The sequence below is a fragment of the Carassius auratus genome, linkage group LG36F, assembly GCF_003368295.1.
Source record: "Carassius auratus strain Wakin linkage group LG36F, ASM336829v1, whole genome shotgun sequence".
Taxonomy (NCBI): Eukaryota; Metazoa; Chordata; class Actinopteri; order Cypriniformes; family Cyprinidae; genus Carassius; species Carassius auratus.
The window spans coordinates 823,371-841,521 of NC_039295.1; the positions used below are offsets into that span (position 1 = coordinate 823,371).

Genomic DNA, 18,151 nt, shown 5'->3' on the forward strand with positions numbered 1-18,151 from the left:
TCAGATATTCCATGGAGGAGAGATGGAGGAGAAACACTCAACACGATGAGGACTAGAGGAACAGCACAAGTCTAGTGGACATGCAGGAGAAAGAGCCATGCAACCCCACAGGAGCAGAGAGAAGAGCCACCTCAGCACAAGAACAAGAACAAGAGCAACCAAACACACAATCTGTCTAGCTATCTGTCTATCATCAGTTTCGATTCATTGAACGTTCATTTATTTGAAATTGAAATATTTTGTAACAGTGTAAAAATCTTTGTAAAAATTTTTGTAAAAATCCAATTTAATTAATGGATCCTTGCAGAATTAAAGTATAAGATAAAACATACCGACTTTTCAACAGTAGTATATGCATGCTACAATTACAAAAACGACATACAATTAAAACTCGCAATTCGAATTATATTTCACATCAAACCATATTACAATCCACACTTGTTTTATAAATGGTGCAGATTAAAATCACTACACAATAAGTCAAGATCTTCTTTTTAAAACTCAAATTTAATATGAGTTGAGGTGCAGTACTTATTTGAGTAAATGCTTCAGTCTCTCGGCTATTCTGTTAACAGTCAAACGGCCTATAAAAATAACATAAGGAATAAAAATAGAAGAGGGAGAACAGAAAAGGAGTGAACGATTAGAGGTGACATGCATTGAGAGGAAGATCAAGACAACTGGAGGAGGAGGAGGAGGAGAGGCGGAGCCAGTGAGGGACGGACAGCAGAGAGCTGCTCAACCTACCATTGACTAGGCTGGTATTACCAGAGGCATTTGCACTTGCCGCACCATCGGTAGCTATAGTTGCGATGGGGTGTGAGGAGGGATGGGAGCAGTCTAGCCGTAATAATGAACAAAAGTAGCATGGTTAAGAGCGTCGTTACCACGATTAGTATCTCTCAATATACTGCTGTTCGACTTTAAAAGATTGACATCGATGGAAAAAACACTGCAACATAAGACAGGTTACACATAATATGGTAGACAAAACAAAGTCAAGGCACAAAACAACACAATGATCAATGGCACAAATAGCTGGTAGATACCCGTCATTTGAGAGAAAATTCCAATTGCTACGTTCACTACCAATTAAGTAAATGATTCAACGGGTGATTCAAAAATAAAACAACCAAATAAACACATGCTTCCAAATCAAATCCAAGTGCTTCAATCACAACACTCTACAAGCTGTAGGGTATCAGACTACCAGGCTACAAAACCGCAATCAATCTATCCGCTCTCCAGGGAATAAGACGGGTTACATCACAACTGACTGATCATCATCATGGATGAAATGCATTTCTGTAAATACTTAAAAAGAGCATCTTTTTAAGTGAAAGATCGCGGTTACTAAAGCGGGGCTCGGAAGGGCAGAGCAGGTTTAGTGGGGTAATAAATGAGCATTACTGCAGATATCCCTGGGTACAGAGATTCATACTCTACCTGCCAGCTGATGGCCATCCTCCAGAGCCTGACCTGTGGCAGTTTGCAGAATAACACACACATAAGGCCTTATGCTGACAAACGGTGCGGGCAACACATGCTACCCAACCAGAAACAACACATTTCATGTGTCAGTCTGAAGCAACCACTGGGAAAACAACAGTACACATTCTACCCCAAAGCAGTCTCTGATTGGGACAAAATGAGCTGCGTGTTTTTGTTGTTGTTTTTTTCCAATGAAACTTGTCTCTGCTGCGCAATACTCATCGCCACTTGATTGTTTAGCAGGACGCTACTAGTGTTTTCTTAAGTCCAATCGAAAACGGCACACACTCCTCAATCTGAGGTATCAAACCTGTGGGATGAGCTATGCACCTTAGTTTAATTCTTTAAAAAAAAAAAATCGATAAGCAACAGTAAATACATTTACTTTTCACTAAATGTTCAGACAAAACAGAGACAGTTTTATCAATTATGTATATAAAATGTATTTTTTTAGAATAACACTGTTATAAGATTAGCATACTAATAAACTTAAGATGCATTTGTCAGTCATACATAAATTTAGTAACTTACTAATAAACTGAATCTGTGATATTACTATGCAATAACCAGACATATTTACAAACAATAAATACAATTAGTTTCAATCTTATACATTTAAACTAACTGAATATTGCTTGTCCCACAGCTAGCCATATTACCATGTTACTTGCTAAATGAATAAATGTTGTTTTTACAATGAACACATTTATGTCAACTAATAAATGTGAATTAAAAAAAATATATATATGATTTTATTATTATATTTAAATAAAAGCATACAGATCCAAATATACAGAGTAATATATATTTCGAATCTGTAAAGACTCTAGGTTTATTTGTGTGCACTCACAATAACAAAACGTTGTGCTTTTGTAAAATAATGAAAGCAAACAAGGATGCATTTTATGCCATCTCTGTGAACTTCAGCGCAAAAACCGAGAACAAAGAAAGCACTAGTTTATCAGTGAATTATTAAACTGTTAATGCAGCCTCCTTACTGTTTTTCCCTGGAATATTCAGGATCATTACTTCTGCCGGTGTGCTGCTGCAAGCTTAATGCATGCACTTGAGCGCTTATTAGGCTATGTACACATTTAAATGGCCATTATTATGATTGAAATGGTTTATTAATAAATGAGCGATTAGTCAACTAATGCTTCAAATGAATGACTTCTAGTCGACCAGAAATTGTTTTAGTCGAGGGCAGCCCTACCTTATATAATTCACATATGATTGGCAAACATACTGTACATCATATTAGTTTATATGTTATATACTGTATGTAAAAACGGAGTAATCCAAACCGATGTAAATAAAATGTAAGCCTAAATATAATAATAATAATAATAGCAGCTTATTAGCTGGCAGGAAATACATGTACAGAAGTGTCCTAGTAACGCAGCTCTGTTGAGGTTTTGCCAAGCTGAGCTTTAGTTACGCACCTTTCTTCTCTTTTTTCTCTTCCTCCTCTCCTCCAGCACCGAGCAAAGTGAAGATGATCCCAGTCTGAGAGTTCACTCCGACAGCCGTGACCAGCATTCGACCCGAGCCCTCCATCACATGGGTGCCTGGAGATTCAGTTAACCAAGCAGTAAGTCACGGGGGAACTGTAAATAATAGCAGGCCACTCTGACCTCAGCACAAATGACACAGTGTGTGACGTCATACACGAACACCACAGACTGCTGTCTGTCAACATCCATCCCAGTTACATACTTGACTTACCAAGAAGCAGACACAGAGAACTACTATTGTCCTTTTTGATAAAAGTTATAGAATCAAAGTACATTAAAAGTGTTCTTTTAAAAAAAACTGCATAACAATAAATGGTGCAGTTGGCACTGGTGCAAATGCCATTAATTTGATGAGCGCAAATGTTAGTTAACTGCATAGTGTGATTAATTTGAATATTCTCCTCCCATATATTTTGCGTTTGAAATGTATACTCCTACAAATGCATATTCAAAAATGTCAGGCACAAAAATAACTTTGTCCACGCCTTTTCAGAGCTAATTCTTCACTGCGCTTCTTTAGTTTATCCTGACAGTACTATTTAAACTACAAAAGCCAATTTTTCACTGGTGCAAGCTGTTAGTAAAACTGGCCCCATATTTTGGTGTGTCATTATATATATATTGACTTGTATTAAACCAATTAAATCGATCAGAACGTCTTCATGCTGACATAATCTGTTGAACTGATATTTAATTCACTATAGTATATGTAGACCTTCAATGTGTATTATGTGTAGAAGTTTACGAGATTCAAACGAATACAGCAGTAGTTGGCATTCACCAGAGAGAAGCATGGGGTCTTTATCTGCAGCTTTGCGCACATGGTCAGATTCCCCTGTCAGAGAACTCTCATCAATCTTCAGATCATTGCCTTGTATCAAGATCCCATCAGCTGGAAGCAGGTCACCTGGACATAGAAATTCAGCATTAATTCATGAATATTCAAAAGGCCTGGGGCTGTCAATTTAATATGTCAATTTAGAACAATTAAATGCAAAACAATGCATTTAAACATACACTCTGATCCATAACTAATGCACTCCTCACAAAATCACAGTTAATAAATGCAGCAGAACAAAATGTATGAGGAGACGTCCACACCGGATAGAAGAGCACAACAGAATCAAACATAACAGCATCTTAAAAGTACAGAACTCAAGGTGTGAGGTGCTGAAAAAAACAGCAATATGGGACACAACAGCCAAAGATGTACAACACACACATAGAGGAAACATTTAAAAATTGACAGACTGAATCCAAAGGTAAATTAGTCACAGACTAATGATGATATCAATGATAAAGCTAACAATATATTGTTTTTAGAGCTACTGTGTATATGGTCAGTGGTGTCGCAATAATGTCTTTAAATGATCTTAATTTTTATTCAACGTCTTTAAATTTCCAAATTATAGGCCTATTGGCAAAGTGAAGAACTTTATATATTGAGAAATTATTTCCAAACTCCAAATGTATTTTCTCTACTGCTGTTAGGGTTAGAATGATCTTTTAATAGGGGTAAATGTGACCATGTGCATGACCTTGTGACCTTGTGAAAAAAGTGATCTTAAGCAAGAACACCTGAGTCTTTCTTTAGCTGAACTTGTTCTAATGGTCTAATCTAATGTAATGGTCAAGGACAAAACAGGGACAAAACTGTTTCTGAACACAGGCAGCCACTCAGGGTTGGAGCATATTTCAGAATCTAATCTCCAAAGCTCTTCATAGTGCCATTGTGTTCCTTCCAATAATCCCTTCAGTTTCTCCAGACAACAAGTCTGGATCAATATTGCTGTCTCCAAAGAATTCCAAAGTTGATCCTCTAAGATGGCACTTGTCAAGCATTTCACAACAGAATCTCTCTCCAATATTTCTGGCTCTACAGCCCTAACTGAGTCAATATGAAAATCACAAGGCCTGCAGTATGTTGATAATTCTCAATAAGGCAACACTATATTGTAGGTGTTCCCCAGGGTTCAGTATTTGGCCCTTCTATTGTTTTATATATCAAGAGAATGTTATTTCGTTCACATATAATTTTGATTTCATTTTACATCTTTGCAAAGCAACATATTAACTCCCACACATTTTCAAAAATAACAGTAAGCCTGGGACTGCTAACCATCACTGCACTAGTCAAGAAGATGGAAGCCCTCTTCCAGCCTGCCAAACGCTCTCACCCACAGGATCGCTCCGTCACTGTCAACAGATACATTATCTGCCTCCCACTTGTTCAGGAAATCCGAAATAACAACCGGAACCTCTCCAACATTGCAGAACCAGCACAGTCCTTTAGTTTGATAAAATTACCAGAGTAGAAAGTGTTGATCAGCTTGACCAGCTCTCATAATCAAACTGTAATTAATGACACAGATCAGGCTTGCTTCATTGCACAGCAATGATGTCCAGTCATGTGTAAAAGCTCTCTTGATAACGTGCCATTTAATTAGTGGACTTAAATTACATTTCAACTACCTTCAATTATGAATCCTGAAAAATGTACTTCTTAAAACTACATTTCATCTATGTTAATGCATATTACAGACTTAGACATATCCATGGATTAATGTGTATGTTGTAGATACCGCAACTGATAAGTATTTCTTAAAATGTTTTTAACCATTTTTCATCACCTTTATGTATTCAATGAATAATTTAAATGGTTTTGTAGTGTGACATGAATTGTAGTATAAATAAACGACTGTAGTCTCTCAATAAATATGCACTCATAAAAGCTGATTGACAATTTTTAAATGATTGAGCTCAGTACTATTAAACAAATAAAATAAAACACCAATTTTTTTATCATTATTTTTCCAGAAGACAGAAACATAGAAGAATCGCCCATTTTTAGTGTACTATATACATTAACTACTTCATTCATGACAGTACTTGGGATAGTTTTAACATGTTAACGAGATATGACACTGTTACTGTCGGTGGTTGTTACTGTAGTTCATGCCCCGCTGCAGGAACAGGTGAACATAAACCATGCAGCAAATCTAACAAACAGGTGGAGCTGGAGGCTTTTGGAGGAACTCGGATGGTCTGCTACAGGCCCTACTTTACACCTGGTATTAAGAAGCATTTTGGTGATCTGATCACTAGAGGACAACACCTTGCCCTTGGTATTGTTTTCTGTTGGCTCATTTCATGTTTGTGCAGTGTAAACAGGGCCATACATCAAATGCTAAACTAAAGTAGATAAATGTTGAGCTAGCAATCTCACTGGCATCAGTACAGTACAGAATCAGTACAGAATCAGTTCAGGCCAATCAGCTTGTGCCATGTAGTGTCATGTGACTACTAGTGGACTGCATGTAGGACCTATAAGCCTGTGCCATACAATTCTAAACACACACACACACACACACACACAAAAGGACACATACCATACTTGATTTGTGCAATATCGCCAACCAAAATATCTGCCACAGGGAGTTGGATGACCTGCCCTCCTCGCACCACCTGGAATTTCTGTTCCTGTTCGATGCGGCTCTGTAAACCCCTGAACTGTTTCTCCTTGCTCCAGTCGTTGAAGGCAGTGACCAGAACAACACAGACCACTGAGAGTAAGATAGCTGCCCCCTCGATCCAACCAGCCTCCGCTTCCCCTTCATCCTCCGCTCCCGCATTCGCCGTCCCACAGGCTGCAGGAAGAGGAAGGCCACATTTAAACATTTCATTACCCATTACAGACAGCCGGCAGACGACAGGGATACGATTCTGGTAGTCTATGAAAATCAGCAAAGTAAATTTACAATCTCCATACCAGACGTATTGTTATAATGTGCACCTTGAAACATTTTTAAAGTGAAATATCCAGCAAGTGGCACCAAACACGCATTCAGTTTTATCTGAAAGAGGTGGAGGTGAATTGAACACTTGCTACGCTTTTACCCATGCTGTTATAGTTTTTTTTATATATAATAATGTTTGTTCTCAACACTTTTGTTTGAATACTAAAATATTAAATCTTTTAAAGAGCTTCAGGCTCTAATTTGTACACTATTCACAGAAATCATCACTTCTCATTGTCATGTCTCTGCATATCTTTAAGATGGAAAGCTAAAGGAGCCATTTCTGATCACAAACAGAGATAGACACATAAAAACACACACATAAATTATAAAAATAATTGTTTTGCTTAAACCATGTGGTTTATGAGGGCACAGGAAGTAAATATGATTGTTAATAATATTCCTGATAAATGATGAATCTATTTATTTTCATTAAACTGAAATGTAAAGGCCACTTTTTCATATTCCCCAAAGCATTTTCACATGAAGTGAATCACATGAGTGTGATTAAATATGGCACTTCGTGCAGAATATTGCACAAATGCAATGATTCAAAATAACAGTGATTACTGCGTATGCATTGAGTGTGTACTATATAACACTAGAATGATGTTAGATAAACACTGACACAGATTCTGACAATTCCCATATCTGAACTGGGTAACATATTCAGGGCTAAATAACTATAAAGCACCCACTGATGAGGAGATCACATTCAGACACACATTGAGGTCATGTCTAATGATTTGCTGCTGGAGTGATGTAGTGAGAGGTGACTCCGCTGGGAGTCTGTCCTGCTCCAGCTGTGACACATTCACTGCAAGCACAGGAACACCCTGACCGCTGGAGAGCATTAGACCACTGTCAGGACACACAAAATACCGTCTGATTGAGGAAGACTTCTGACATTGTGCACTTTTGTTTGGCTGGCTCTCTTATTCTTCAGCAACTCTGCTGTGAACTCAAATCAATCACGGAGAAAGTATTTCTTCTGCTGGCTCTAAATGATAGCGTTCTCCTCCTCCTTCCATTAAAAACGTCCCTACACTGGACTGATTTAAGGAATACTGTAAAACTGTAAAAACAATCTTGGTGTCCACAGACTGGTCTCAGCACATCTGTGATCCTCTCTACCGCCGCACTGTTAGTGATCATTAAAAGTTGCATTTTAATCTGAAATTTGCATACTAATGTTTATGACAAAACCATGTGAGGAAAGCTACAAGTTACTTAGAAAGCAATCAAGCTACCCTTAATTAACTGCATTAAGCTTCTTTAAGGGAACAATGTCATTATGAACACAGTAATATAAAACATGATTTAAGTAGACCTTTCCTGGTGCATGAACGGATCCAAAACATCAGAAGCATTTCACGAAATCACCTGCTATACATAAAGAATATCTAAAATGCAAACTCTATAAATTAATTTTGAATCAGTAAATTATAAATATGTCAAACAAAATTTGAGATATGTATCAGAGACATGTTTGATGGATACTGTGGTTTTTGTAAAAACTATTTATTTATTTAAATACTTTCTAATTAGGATTTTTGTTGTTGTTGTTTCTGTGTTTCAAGTGTGTCATTGAATTATTATTATTTATTTATTTATTTTTAAAGATACATTCCTCTCCTAACTAACTTCTTTGTAAATTAGGTCATTTCTGTTAGTAGCTTGTAGTTTTAGTTCTACTTAAGTGCTAGGAATGACAAAATATAAATAAATACTGCAATAAATAAAGTAATACAGTTGTTCATATAGATAAACAAATACATGTAATGAATGAATGAAAAATAAAAGACTGATGTGTAAATATTGAAATGTCCTGTGACAAGCCAAACTTAATAAAAATAAAATAAAAATACAAATAAATAAATAAAAGCTTTGTAGATTTTCCTTTTATGCCTCTTATTTATTATTTTTATGAGCTCGTATTAACTGAGTGAAATGTTTGTACTTTTAAAATTTATTTAGTATTTATTTCTTTACATCATACAATTTCAAATGAACTAGAGAAGATCAAAGTGAAAAGTTTAAAGTCACAGAACTTCTAATAAAATGATGTCACTTTAAATCCACAAATCTGGAATTGGGAGAAGAAAATCAAAGTTTAAATGATTGGGTGCAGTTCATGAGGTGAGCTATCCCTTTAAATCTGTCCCCTCCCTCTGATGAATATTGCAGACGTCTGTTTTTGGGCTGCAGTAAGGAATCTCCTGATGTGTGTATCTTCAGTGTGTGCAGGAGTGTGGAGCTGTCCGCGGTGCTGAGCTGCGTTAGATAACAGCTCGTGACTCGGCAAGCTGCACACGCTCCTGAGACTTCACCAAACCACACACGCAGTTATCGCTTATCTGATCTGAATCCTGTCAGTTAGTTAGACAAATGCATGTTTCTGACCTGTTTCTGGATTCCCGGTGTAATATCATTTGATAGGTTCAGCACAATGATGATCATTATTATTTATTTATTTGTATATGTATGAGCTGCATGAAAAACTGCACCAACCTGAGGGTTATGTGAATAAATGACGTTCGCATGATGTATTTTAAGCTACAGATTCTTCTTGAGGTGTAATGTACTGCTGCCAGCTCTTCGGCTGGAAAGTGAGATTTTGCCTGTATCGAATCTGTACGGTGCCTGTGCTTATCTTCATGCATTCAATCTGAACGACACCGATGTCTGGACACATGGAGCAGCGGTGCAATTCATCTTCCTTAAGAGACACAGGCAGCGCTTTTCTCCATTAAAAGCAGAAGAAGAGTCACAGATCTCAGAGTCCATGGCAGTGTGGGGAGCTCATGTTTGTGCGGACGCTTCATCTGCAGACTCTCTTCTCTACCACCGCACTCCTAGTGATCATTAAAGTCCACTGCAGATGTACTATGCATATTAACGGTGCATATTAATGCTTATGATGAACCATGATGGAAGCTACAATCGACTTAGAAAGTACTTAAGCTACAGAATGTAGGGGATAATTGCATTATAAACATATAAAATGCTTTAATTTATTTTGTCCTTTAAGCAGAACTTTCCTGGTTCATGAAGTAGTCCAAACCAGCAAAATCATTTCATTTAGTGTTCTTATAAATAAAGAAAACCTAAAACGCAAACTTCAATTAAATGATCTGTCCAAACAAACCCATTGACTAGAATGAGTTGTCCATCGCAGCACTGTGGTATATATGAAAGGACGGATCGTTTCAGAGCATGTTCGATTATTCTCTTCGATTATTAGACTATTTCCTTGTGATACTAGGTCCTTACTGTAAAAGCTGCTTCACATTGAAATCAGCTGAGCCATTGTCACAGTAATGTAAAGTATTCTTCAGTTAGCTTCTGTATTTGCTGTTTTCGGTGTGTTCCTTTCCTCTCGACTTATGGCTGTGGTTTAGAGTCAGTGTTTTTTAGCTTCATTAGTTCAGTGCCCATATGCATATTATTAAATTAAAGGAATAGTTCCCAAAACAGAAAAAGGATTTATTCATCATATTAGGAGAAATGTGTCATTCCATCACTTGCTCAGCAACGGATGGGTGCCGTCAGAATGGAATTGTTATAATGGATTATGGACTCCTATTTTAGTTAGAAACGCCTGAATGTTGGATGTGGTTCATCTTGTGTCTTCTCCAGATGTTCACTGATGGACTGGAGTGCTGTGGATTATTGTGATGTTTTTATCAGCTCTCTTTCTGACGGCACCCATTCACTGCAGAGGCAGTGATGCAATGACACTTTTCTCCAAATCTGATGAAGAAACAAACTCATCTCGCATGGCCTGATGGTGAGCACATTTTCAGCAACTTTGCATTTTTGGATAAACTATTCTTATAGGTTTGATGATATTATGTCAGATTTACGTTAATCATATAATCTGATCATAATATCAGCTAGTAGTTAGTTTGGCTCTGTTAGTAGCATGCGTTGCAGCATTGCTCTATGGTAATGAAGAGTGTGTGTTGCAGGAGTTTCAGGATCTCACGAGCTATTCTTTGCTCACATCTAGACTGCACTGGAATAAAAGATCATTTCCATTCCTGGAGTAACTGAATCCTTGAGCATTATCGTGATTGATAATACTTGCTCAGCATTCTGGGAGCTTCTTTATGCTGCTTTAATGCGTTTGTGTTCATTGCACATTTATGGCCCGGTGGCTTGATGCATGGCCTTCACCTAAAGGTTATTCTTCCAGCACACTTCATTAACCCTAGAGGTCTGGAAAGCCTTGATTCACTGGATTCCCTCACTCTGAATGCACAGTCACTGACGAGACATTGTGTGCTTCATCTGACGTCCAGTAAAGAAAACAGCTTTGCACATCACATATAACTTACATATTAAAAACTCACAGTGACCTAAGATATTATACTGTAAAAAGTGCTAACTTACAACTGTTAGCTCAAAGAGCTGATTGTACCCGATTAAATATATAAAATGGGTTTCGTTAGTATAAATCAAAGCATTTAGGTGATGGATTCAGTTCATTCAGATGCTACCACTTTTTGATTACCATTTGTTTTGTATTCGGACACTTAAAAATGTCTTTAAAAAGTCACTGCAAGTAAAATCATTTATAGTGATTACACATTTCATCAAAACCACAAAAAAAAGAAGTTGTAGTGTTGAAAAGGATAAAACTGTGTGTGATTAATTGTGCTTGTGGTTAATAGTTGCTCTGCTATTGTGGCAGTGTGTATTTCAGGTCACTCTGTCCCTAAACACAGCAGCATGTCGAAACTAAACTAAACTGTGTTCGATTGCTTTACACGTCAGTCAGACTCTTTTCTAGGTACTTGGCCAGAATAAGATGCCATGAGCACCAGATTGTGTGCCCAGAGGGAATGTTTGGGAAAAGTGACATCCATTAAAAACCACCTTGACATCCGTGGGTTAGAAGTCATTGTAAAAATGGCTCGGTCGGTGAAGTCAGACCTGAGTAAAGCTTGTGCAGTGTTCAGGTGCAAACCACTGGATTGGTATGTGTGCGATATAACACAATATAATAAGTGGCTGTGTGTCAACCTACACTACAAAAACAGCTGTTAAACTACTGGTTTATGTGAACTAACCTCAGCATTAAAGTGACATATTCTGTCCACAAATAAAGCCATAATTGGATTGTGTGGCCGGTGTGTGGTCTTGGTAACATTTATAAATGAAGAAGAAGCGCAGATACAGAACGGTGGACTTCACAGATACTCACACTCGCTGCCCTCTCCAGGCGGCTGATAAAAGGACAGTCCCAGAGAGATCAGCGCTGCAATCTCCAGGATAATGAGGGTCACATCTTGTAACGCTTCCCACACTAACTGTAAAAAAGTTTTTGGCTTCTTTGGAGGTATAAGATTTTGCCCGAAGACTTCTCTTCTTTTATCTAGATCTGTGGCAACTCCATCCAAACCTGTGGGGAAACAGCAAAGACAAAGGTTACAAGTCGGCAGAAAACACAACACCAGCAACACAAGCGATCGTGTCCCAGATCTTCACATCAGCCCATCTGTGGCTCTCAGTGTGAAGCAGGTCAAAAGGTCACTTGTAGCCATGGCAACCGGGTATTTGACCCGTGGCTCAGTCAGATTTGAGCCCTGCAGGTGAACACTGTAACTACAGCCATCAGATGCGGTTTTCTCTTCCGATGGTTGTTTGAGTGATGCATAATCAAATTCTCACAAGGAACACCTTTATTCGCTCAACTCACGATTCGATTCAATTCATGATTTTGATTCAATTCACAATATATTTCTAAATGAGGTTTATGACCAATTATAAACTAAATGTGTCATTTTATTACGGCATGTTTCTTTGTGAAATTGAAATATAACACTATAACAATAAACTAATATTAGCACTTGCATATCATTGCTCTTTTGTTGGTTTTGATTTCTTCTATTGTCCTCGTTTGGTTAAAAGCGTCTGCTAAATAACAAAATGCAAATATAATGTACATGTAAATAACAAAACTAAATTGAATTTTTAAAACAAACCCATTAATCAAATAAATAACAAGAAATGAGAAATCTCTTCATACTAAAAAAAAGGTTTTCCATTTTTTCCATTTAAAATGAGAGGCAACCACTGCATTTTAACCATGATCCAAACAAAGATGCTACATTCATGCAGCATGAGCAGTTTTTAATCTAAATTGTTAAAATTTCTAAATTTGAAGCAAAAACAGTCTGACTTCAGTTTTGTGAAACTATACATAAAAATATCAGTATGACACAGAAACAGCAGACGAGCTGAACGAGACGCAGATTCACTCTCGGCCAGCAGGTGGAGCTTAAAGCGTTTCCTTGGTTACTGCTGTAAACAAAGCAGTACTGCACTTATGAACTTTAATGTGCGTTATACAGAAGCAAGATGAAAAGACAAAATACCATCTAAACTTTTCTAAAGACAGTAAGTTCCCCTCAGACACACATTCACATAAACTAACGTAGACTAACCATGTTCCGTACACTTTTCGCTATTCACTGCACGCCAGTGACCATTCCTCCGTTGTAGAAAGACATACAAGCATGCTTGTGTGCTCATTCTCCTGGGGAATACCTATTATATAGTCTACACTTTGAATGATGTCTTTAGGACCAATAGTTTTTGAGAAAACTTGGGAAAAGTACCACCTCCGCCACTGTACGGAAGATGATAGGGGTTAACGGTGTTCCGTACAGGCTTATAATGATGTTCCGTACAGCGCTCATACCTTGACTTTATCGGCGAAAATGGACGTTTAACTGATCAAAAGTGAGCTGTTTATTTATTTTAACTGCAAGAAAACATAATTCCAATATATATCAAAGATTATTACCTTTTTATTTGATTAAAATACAAGTTAATTGCTGCTTTAATAAAGGGCGCATGCAAGTTAGGCATGATTGTGTTGTGATATTAAATATGACATGTGAGTTAAGCATGAACCATGTGAAAGGTTAGAGAACATCATTTCCATATCTTTCTGAAGATGCAGAAGACGAGAAGGGCAAATAATTTGCACTGATTAATAATAAAAAAAAAAAAGGTTAACCAATGTGAAAACTTCATAAAGTAAGAGATCTCTGCTGCCAGTCTCAGGTGAGGGGGGCACTAAGTGTTATCGCCCGCAATCGATGCTTAAACCTTCCCATTTCAAAGCGTTTATTCAACAAAAAGTAATATATTTAACAATTTGTGATAACATAATATTAATTTAATAAAGGCTGTAGTACTGTGGGAAACATAAGTGGAATAGAAATGTACATTTTCGCTGCTCTAGTTGTCTTCCTCCCAAGCTGAAGTTTTGAAGTAAATCTTCCCCACTGTCCATTTTCAAGCGCGGTGGGCGCAACGAGCAAACTTACTCAAATATAACTGAAACAAACAGCGGATGGGGTTCTGTTTAAATCGGGAGTGAAAGAGAGAACATAAGGATGACACAGATATATAGTTTATGTACAAACTGTAATTATTTATTCTGCAATCGGCGCTAAAACGTCACCTGTACGGAACATCGTTTTGTACGGAACACGGTTAGTCTACGTTACCCCTAACTGAATCATAATATGTTTAGCACCACAAACCGATTTGAATCATCACATATTTGTAGCAATTTTCAACCTGCTTGCGGTTAATCTTTACATATATTGCTAAAATGTTGTTATTTTATACACAGTTCAAAGTGTAGAGCAGCAGACAGACTAAATATATTATGATATATAATAATATAGTATGTTTATATGATTTATGCGATTGGCTCAAGAAGTCGAAATGTCTTAAATGTAAAGTGCCTTTTATATTGGTCAAATTGATAATCATGTTGTTAATTGCACATAAAATAATCACACATTTTTTTTTTTTTAAATACATTTTCTTTATATTAACATTTATTAAAATGTAAATAAATATATTCTGGAAATGACTGTATTTCTATATATTTATTTAGTTAGTATGTTCATTTATTTTAGTTCGTATTTTCCCTCCTTTTTTAGTTCATTGTTTTATTCAGACCAAGGCCAGCCGCGTGAAGCTCCAGCCGATCAGCTGCCATTGAGATGTGTGCGATTGCTAATGGAGGGCACTATTCTCCAGCTCCATGAGCGTCTCAGTCCCCAGCATCAGTTCAGAGATGTAACGTCTCTCTTCACTGCGGCAGAAAAAGGCTTTACATCCAGTGCCCACGAATGTAAAATGAGCAATCCATCTCTCTGTGTAAGATCGGGCCCTCATGTCACCCACAGTCTCCAATTATCCTGCTGACTCACAGCCCAGGCTGATCTACACGCTTACATAAAGCCCTTCTGCATTAACACTCAGAGACGCACACTAGTCAGGGAGCTGCCTCGACAACTAGTCAACTGATCTGAAGCATGTTCAGTATAATTAGACTGCTTTACGTTCTTCTACCTCTAACAAGACGCAGTTCTTAAGGCACTACTTGCCTTTTAAAATCTGAACAGATTTTTAAACATTAGGCGTCATACAATAAATGACTGAGGATCACACACTACCAGACTTTAAAATCGTTCCAATCATAGCAGGCAGAAATGTGCGCCTTGTTGCTAGAAGACACAACGTTCAATCTCCTCCGACTGGATGAAATCAGATTCTGAAGCTGGATGCATGTAGTGTATTCCAGCCAAAAGACATTTTTAAAGACATTTTTGTTATACTGTTTTCACAAAAATATTAAGCAGCATATCTGTTTTATTTGTAAAAAAATATATAAATAATACAAAATAAAATAATATAATATACTGTGGCCATAAATTAACAATTTGTTCCTTCATTTTATTAAATCGTGGCCATGTAATAATTTGTTTTGTCTGATTATTATCAATAGTTGTTAACATTGATAATAATAAGAAATTTTTAATTTAGCATTTTAGAATATGAAGTGCAGTAATGTAACGAGGCTAAAAATTAAGCAACATTTTAAATAAGTTACATTTTACAATATATTCACATAGAAACAGTTATTTAAATCTAAAAACAAAGATAAAATAAATAAATAATTGAATCCAATTAATGCAGCGTTGATAATCAGAAGATGATCGGATTTATTTCAAAAACATTAAGAAAACTAGGGATACTAGAAATGGGAAACAATGGGGAATTGAACAGCTCCACTTCCTTCATAACGTGTTTGAGATCAGATGCTGTACCCACAGAGGAATCTAGCAGAAAAGGGTCAACTAGTATGCACTATGATATAACAATGACATACATAACTTTGATAAAAATGTAACTTACAAGAATAAAAAAGTAATGCCATTTGGTGAGAAAACTATGGAAGCATATGGGTAGCAATATTCAATTTGGGATGTAATATGCAAAATGACAATGCATTTCTGTATTGACACTTACATTTTCCCCAATATATTTGTGCAACGTTTGGTGCAAAATGAAAATGAAAATTCAATTACATAATTTTCATTTGCCATTTAATACACCAGTTTTAATATGTAAAATGAATACTAATTTGAACGCTTTATAAGTTTTTTATTTATTTATTAGTTTATTTATCAGGGACAATGCAGCGCACATTGTTACATACATAATTATCATAGACAAAGCCATAACAAAATGTGTAAATGTGTTTCTAGCCAATAGGCTAATTTGCAACCCCAGTTGCTACAAACACAAACTACGTAGTGTAAACTACACAATCATGCAACAAATACCTTATAAACATTAACATTAACATTTTACACAATCCCGACCACATTACACAACACAACACAACACATCACATCCAGCACAGACAATACATTACAACAAAAAATTAGTCAATGTTGCAAAATTAAAATGAAAATGTATTACAGAAATGATTAGATATGTATAACATGTTCAAGCAAAAACTGTGGCAAAATGATCATTTAAATGCTATTTTTCTTAAATGCATTAACACTCACAGTCAAGACACTTACGATTGCATTTTCATTTAATGTCCCGCAATGAATGTAGCAAAATTCAAAGTGCACATTGAAAATGCATTCCGAGCCGATCACGTCTCCGCCCCCTCCCACCCTGTCAATCACTGCGTGAACAAGGCGGAGCTTGCAGAAGGTCAAGAGACTCAAATCTCAATTAGAGGATTCAAGTTGAGAGAACATGGACAAGACATTTGGTCCATGTACGTTTTGATCATTTCGTTTTATGGCTTCAATATTTCATTCGCACTTGTGGGCGGCACTGAAGCGCTCCTTTCATCTTATTGGTCAAATCGCTCCACCAGAATTCAATTTACAAATTAAAACTGGTGTATGAAATGGTAAATGAAAATTATGTAATTGAATTTTCATTTTCATTTTGCACCAAACGTTGCACAAATGTATTGGAAAATGTAAATGTCAATACAGAAATCCATTGTCATTTTACATATTGCATTGTCATTTTGCATATTACATCCCAAATTGAATATTGCTACCCATATGCTTCCATGGAAAACAGGGAGGCTATGAGCTGGGAAAACTCAAAAACCTTGTATGATCCAGTAGACAATCCAGTCATGAAATATTCAGAAAGCTTGAGTGATCAAGAAACATTTCTGATTATTATCAATGTTCAGTATTTTCAAAGAAACAGTCATGCATTTTCACGAGGATTCTTTAAAGAATATGTGATCCTGGAGCACAAAACCAGTCATATGGGTAAGTTCCACAGATGTATGGATTGTTAGAATAAGACAATATTTGACAGAGATAGAACTATTTGAAAATCTGGAATCTGAGGTTGCAAAAAAAATAAAAAAAATAAAAAAAACTAAATATTGAGAAATACACATTTAAAGTTGTCCAAATGAAATTCTAAGCAGTGAATTATTACTAACGAATTAAAAATTTGGTTAATAAATATTTACGCTAGGAAATGTACAAAATATCTGCAAAGAACATGATATTTATTTATTTTCCTAATAAGTTTTGGTATAAAAGAAACATGGGTCATTTTAAACCATACAATGTATTGATAGCTATTGCGAAAAAATATACTGTATGTACTACTTATGACTGCTTTTGTGCTCCAGGGTCACATATAAAGTTTAAAAGAACAGCATTTATTTGAATTATATTTTTATTTTATATTTTAAATGTCTTTAATAGGACTTTCGGTCAATTTAATGCATCCATGCTGAAATAAAAATACAACACAAACACTACAAATGCTGTGTTTTTAAGACACTGTGTCACACTAAAAGAAGATAATTGTCAATAAACACATCTTCAGACCTCTGAATCCCACCTAGCTCTTTTTGAATGTGAGAATGTGACACCCGCAAAAAATATTAAAAAAAAAAAAAAAAAAAATACAAACCACCTTGTTTCCAATAAAGTTGGGACACTGTACAAATTGTGAGTAAAAAAGGAATGG

General features: G+C 36.3%; 1 protein-coding gene across 11 annotated transcripts in view; it reads right to left on the minus strand.

The window, feature by feature from the left end:
- The window catches only part of atp2b2 (ATPase plasma membrane Ca2+ transporting 2), a 132,134-nt gene that overhangs the window by 36,009 nt on the left and 77,974 nt on the right, over window positions 1-18,151 (minus strand). For 7 of the 11 annotated variants that reach the window (XM_026240754.1, XM_026240756.1, XM_026240753.1 and 4 more), the window contains exons 3-8: window positions 12,012-12,209; window positions 6,395-6,652; window positions 3,787-3,912; window positions 2,934-3,059; window positions 1,447-1,479; window positions 748-840 (exon numbers count right to left, since the gene is read on the minus strand). In XM_026240754.1, coding sequence (XP_026096539.1) covers window positions 748-840; window positions 1,447-1,479; window positions 2,934-3,059; window positions 3,787-3,912; window positions 6,395-6,652; window positions 12,012-12,209 — 834 coding nt within the window. The remainder of the gene's footprint in view (window positions 1-747; window positions 841-1,446; window positions 1,480-2,933; window positions 3,060-3,786; window positions 3,913-6,394; window positions 6,653-12,011; window positions 12,210-18,151) is intronic. The other 4 variants (XM_026240760.1, XM_026240763.1, XM_026240757.1 and 1 more) reach the window with 3 other exon arrangements.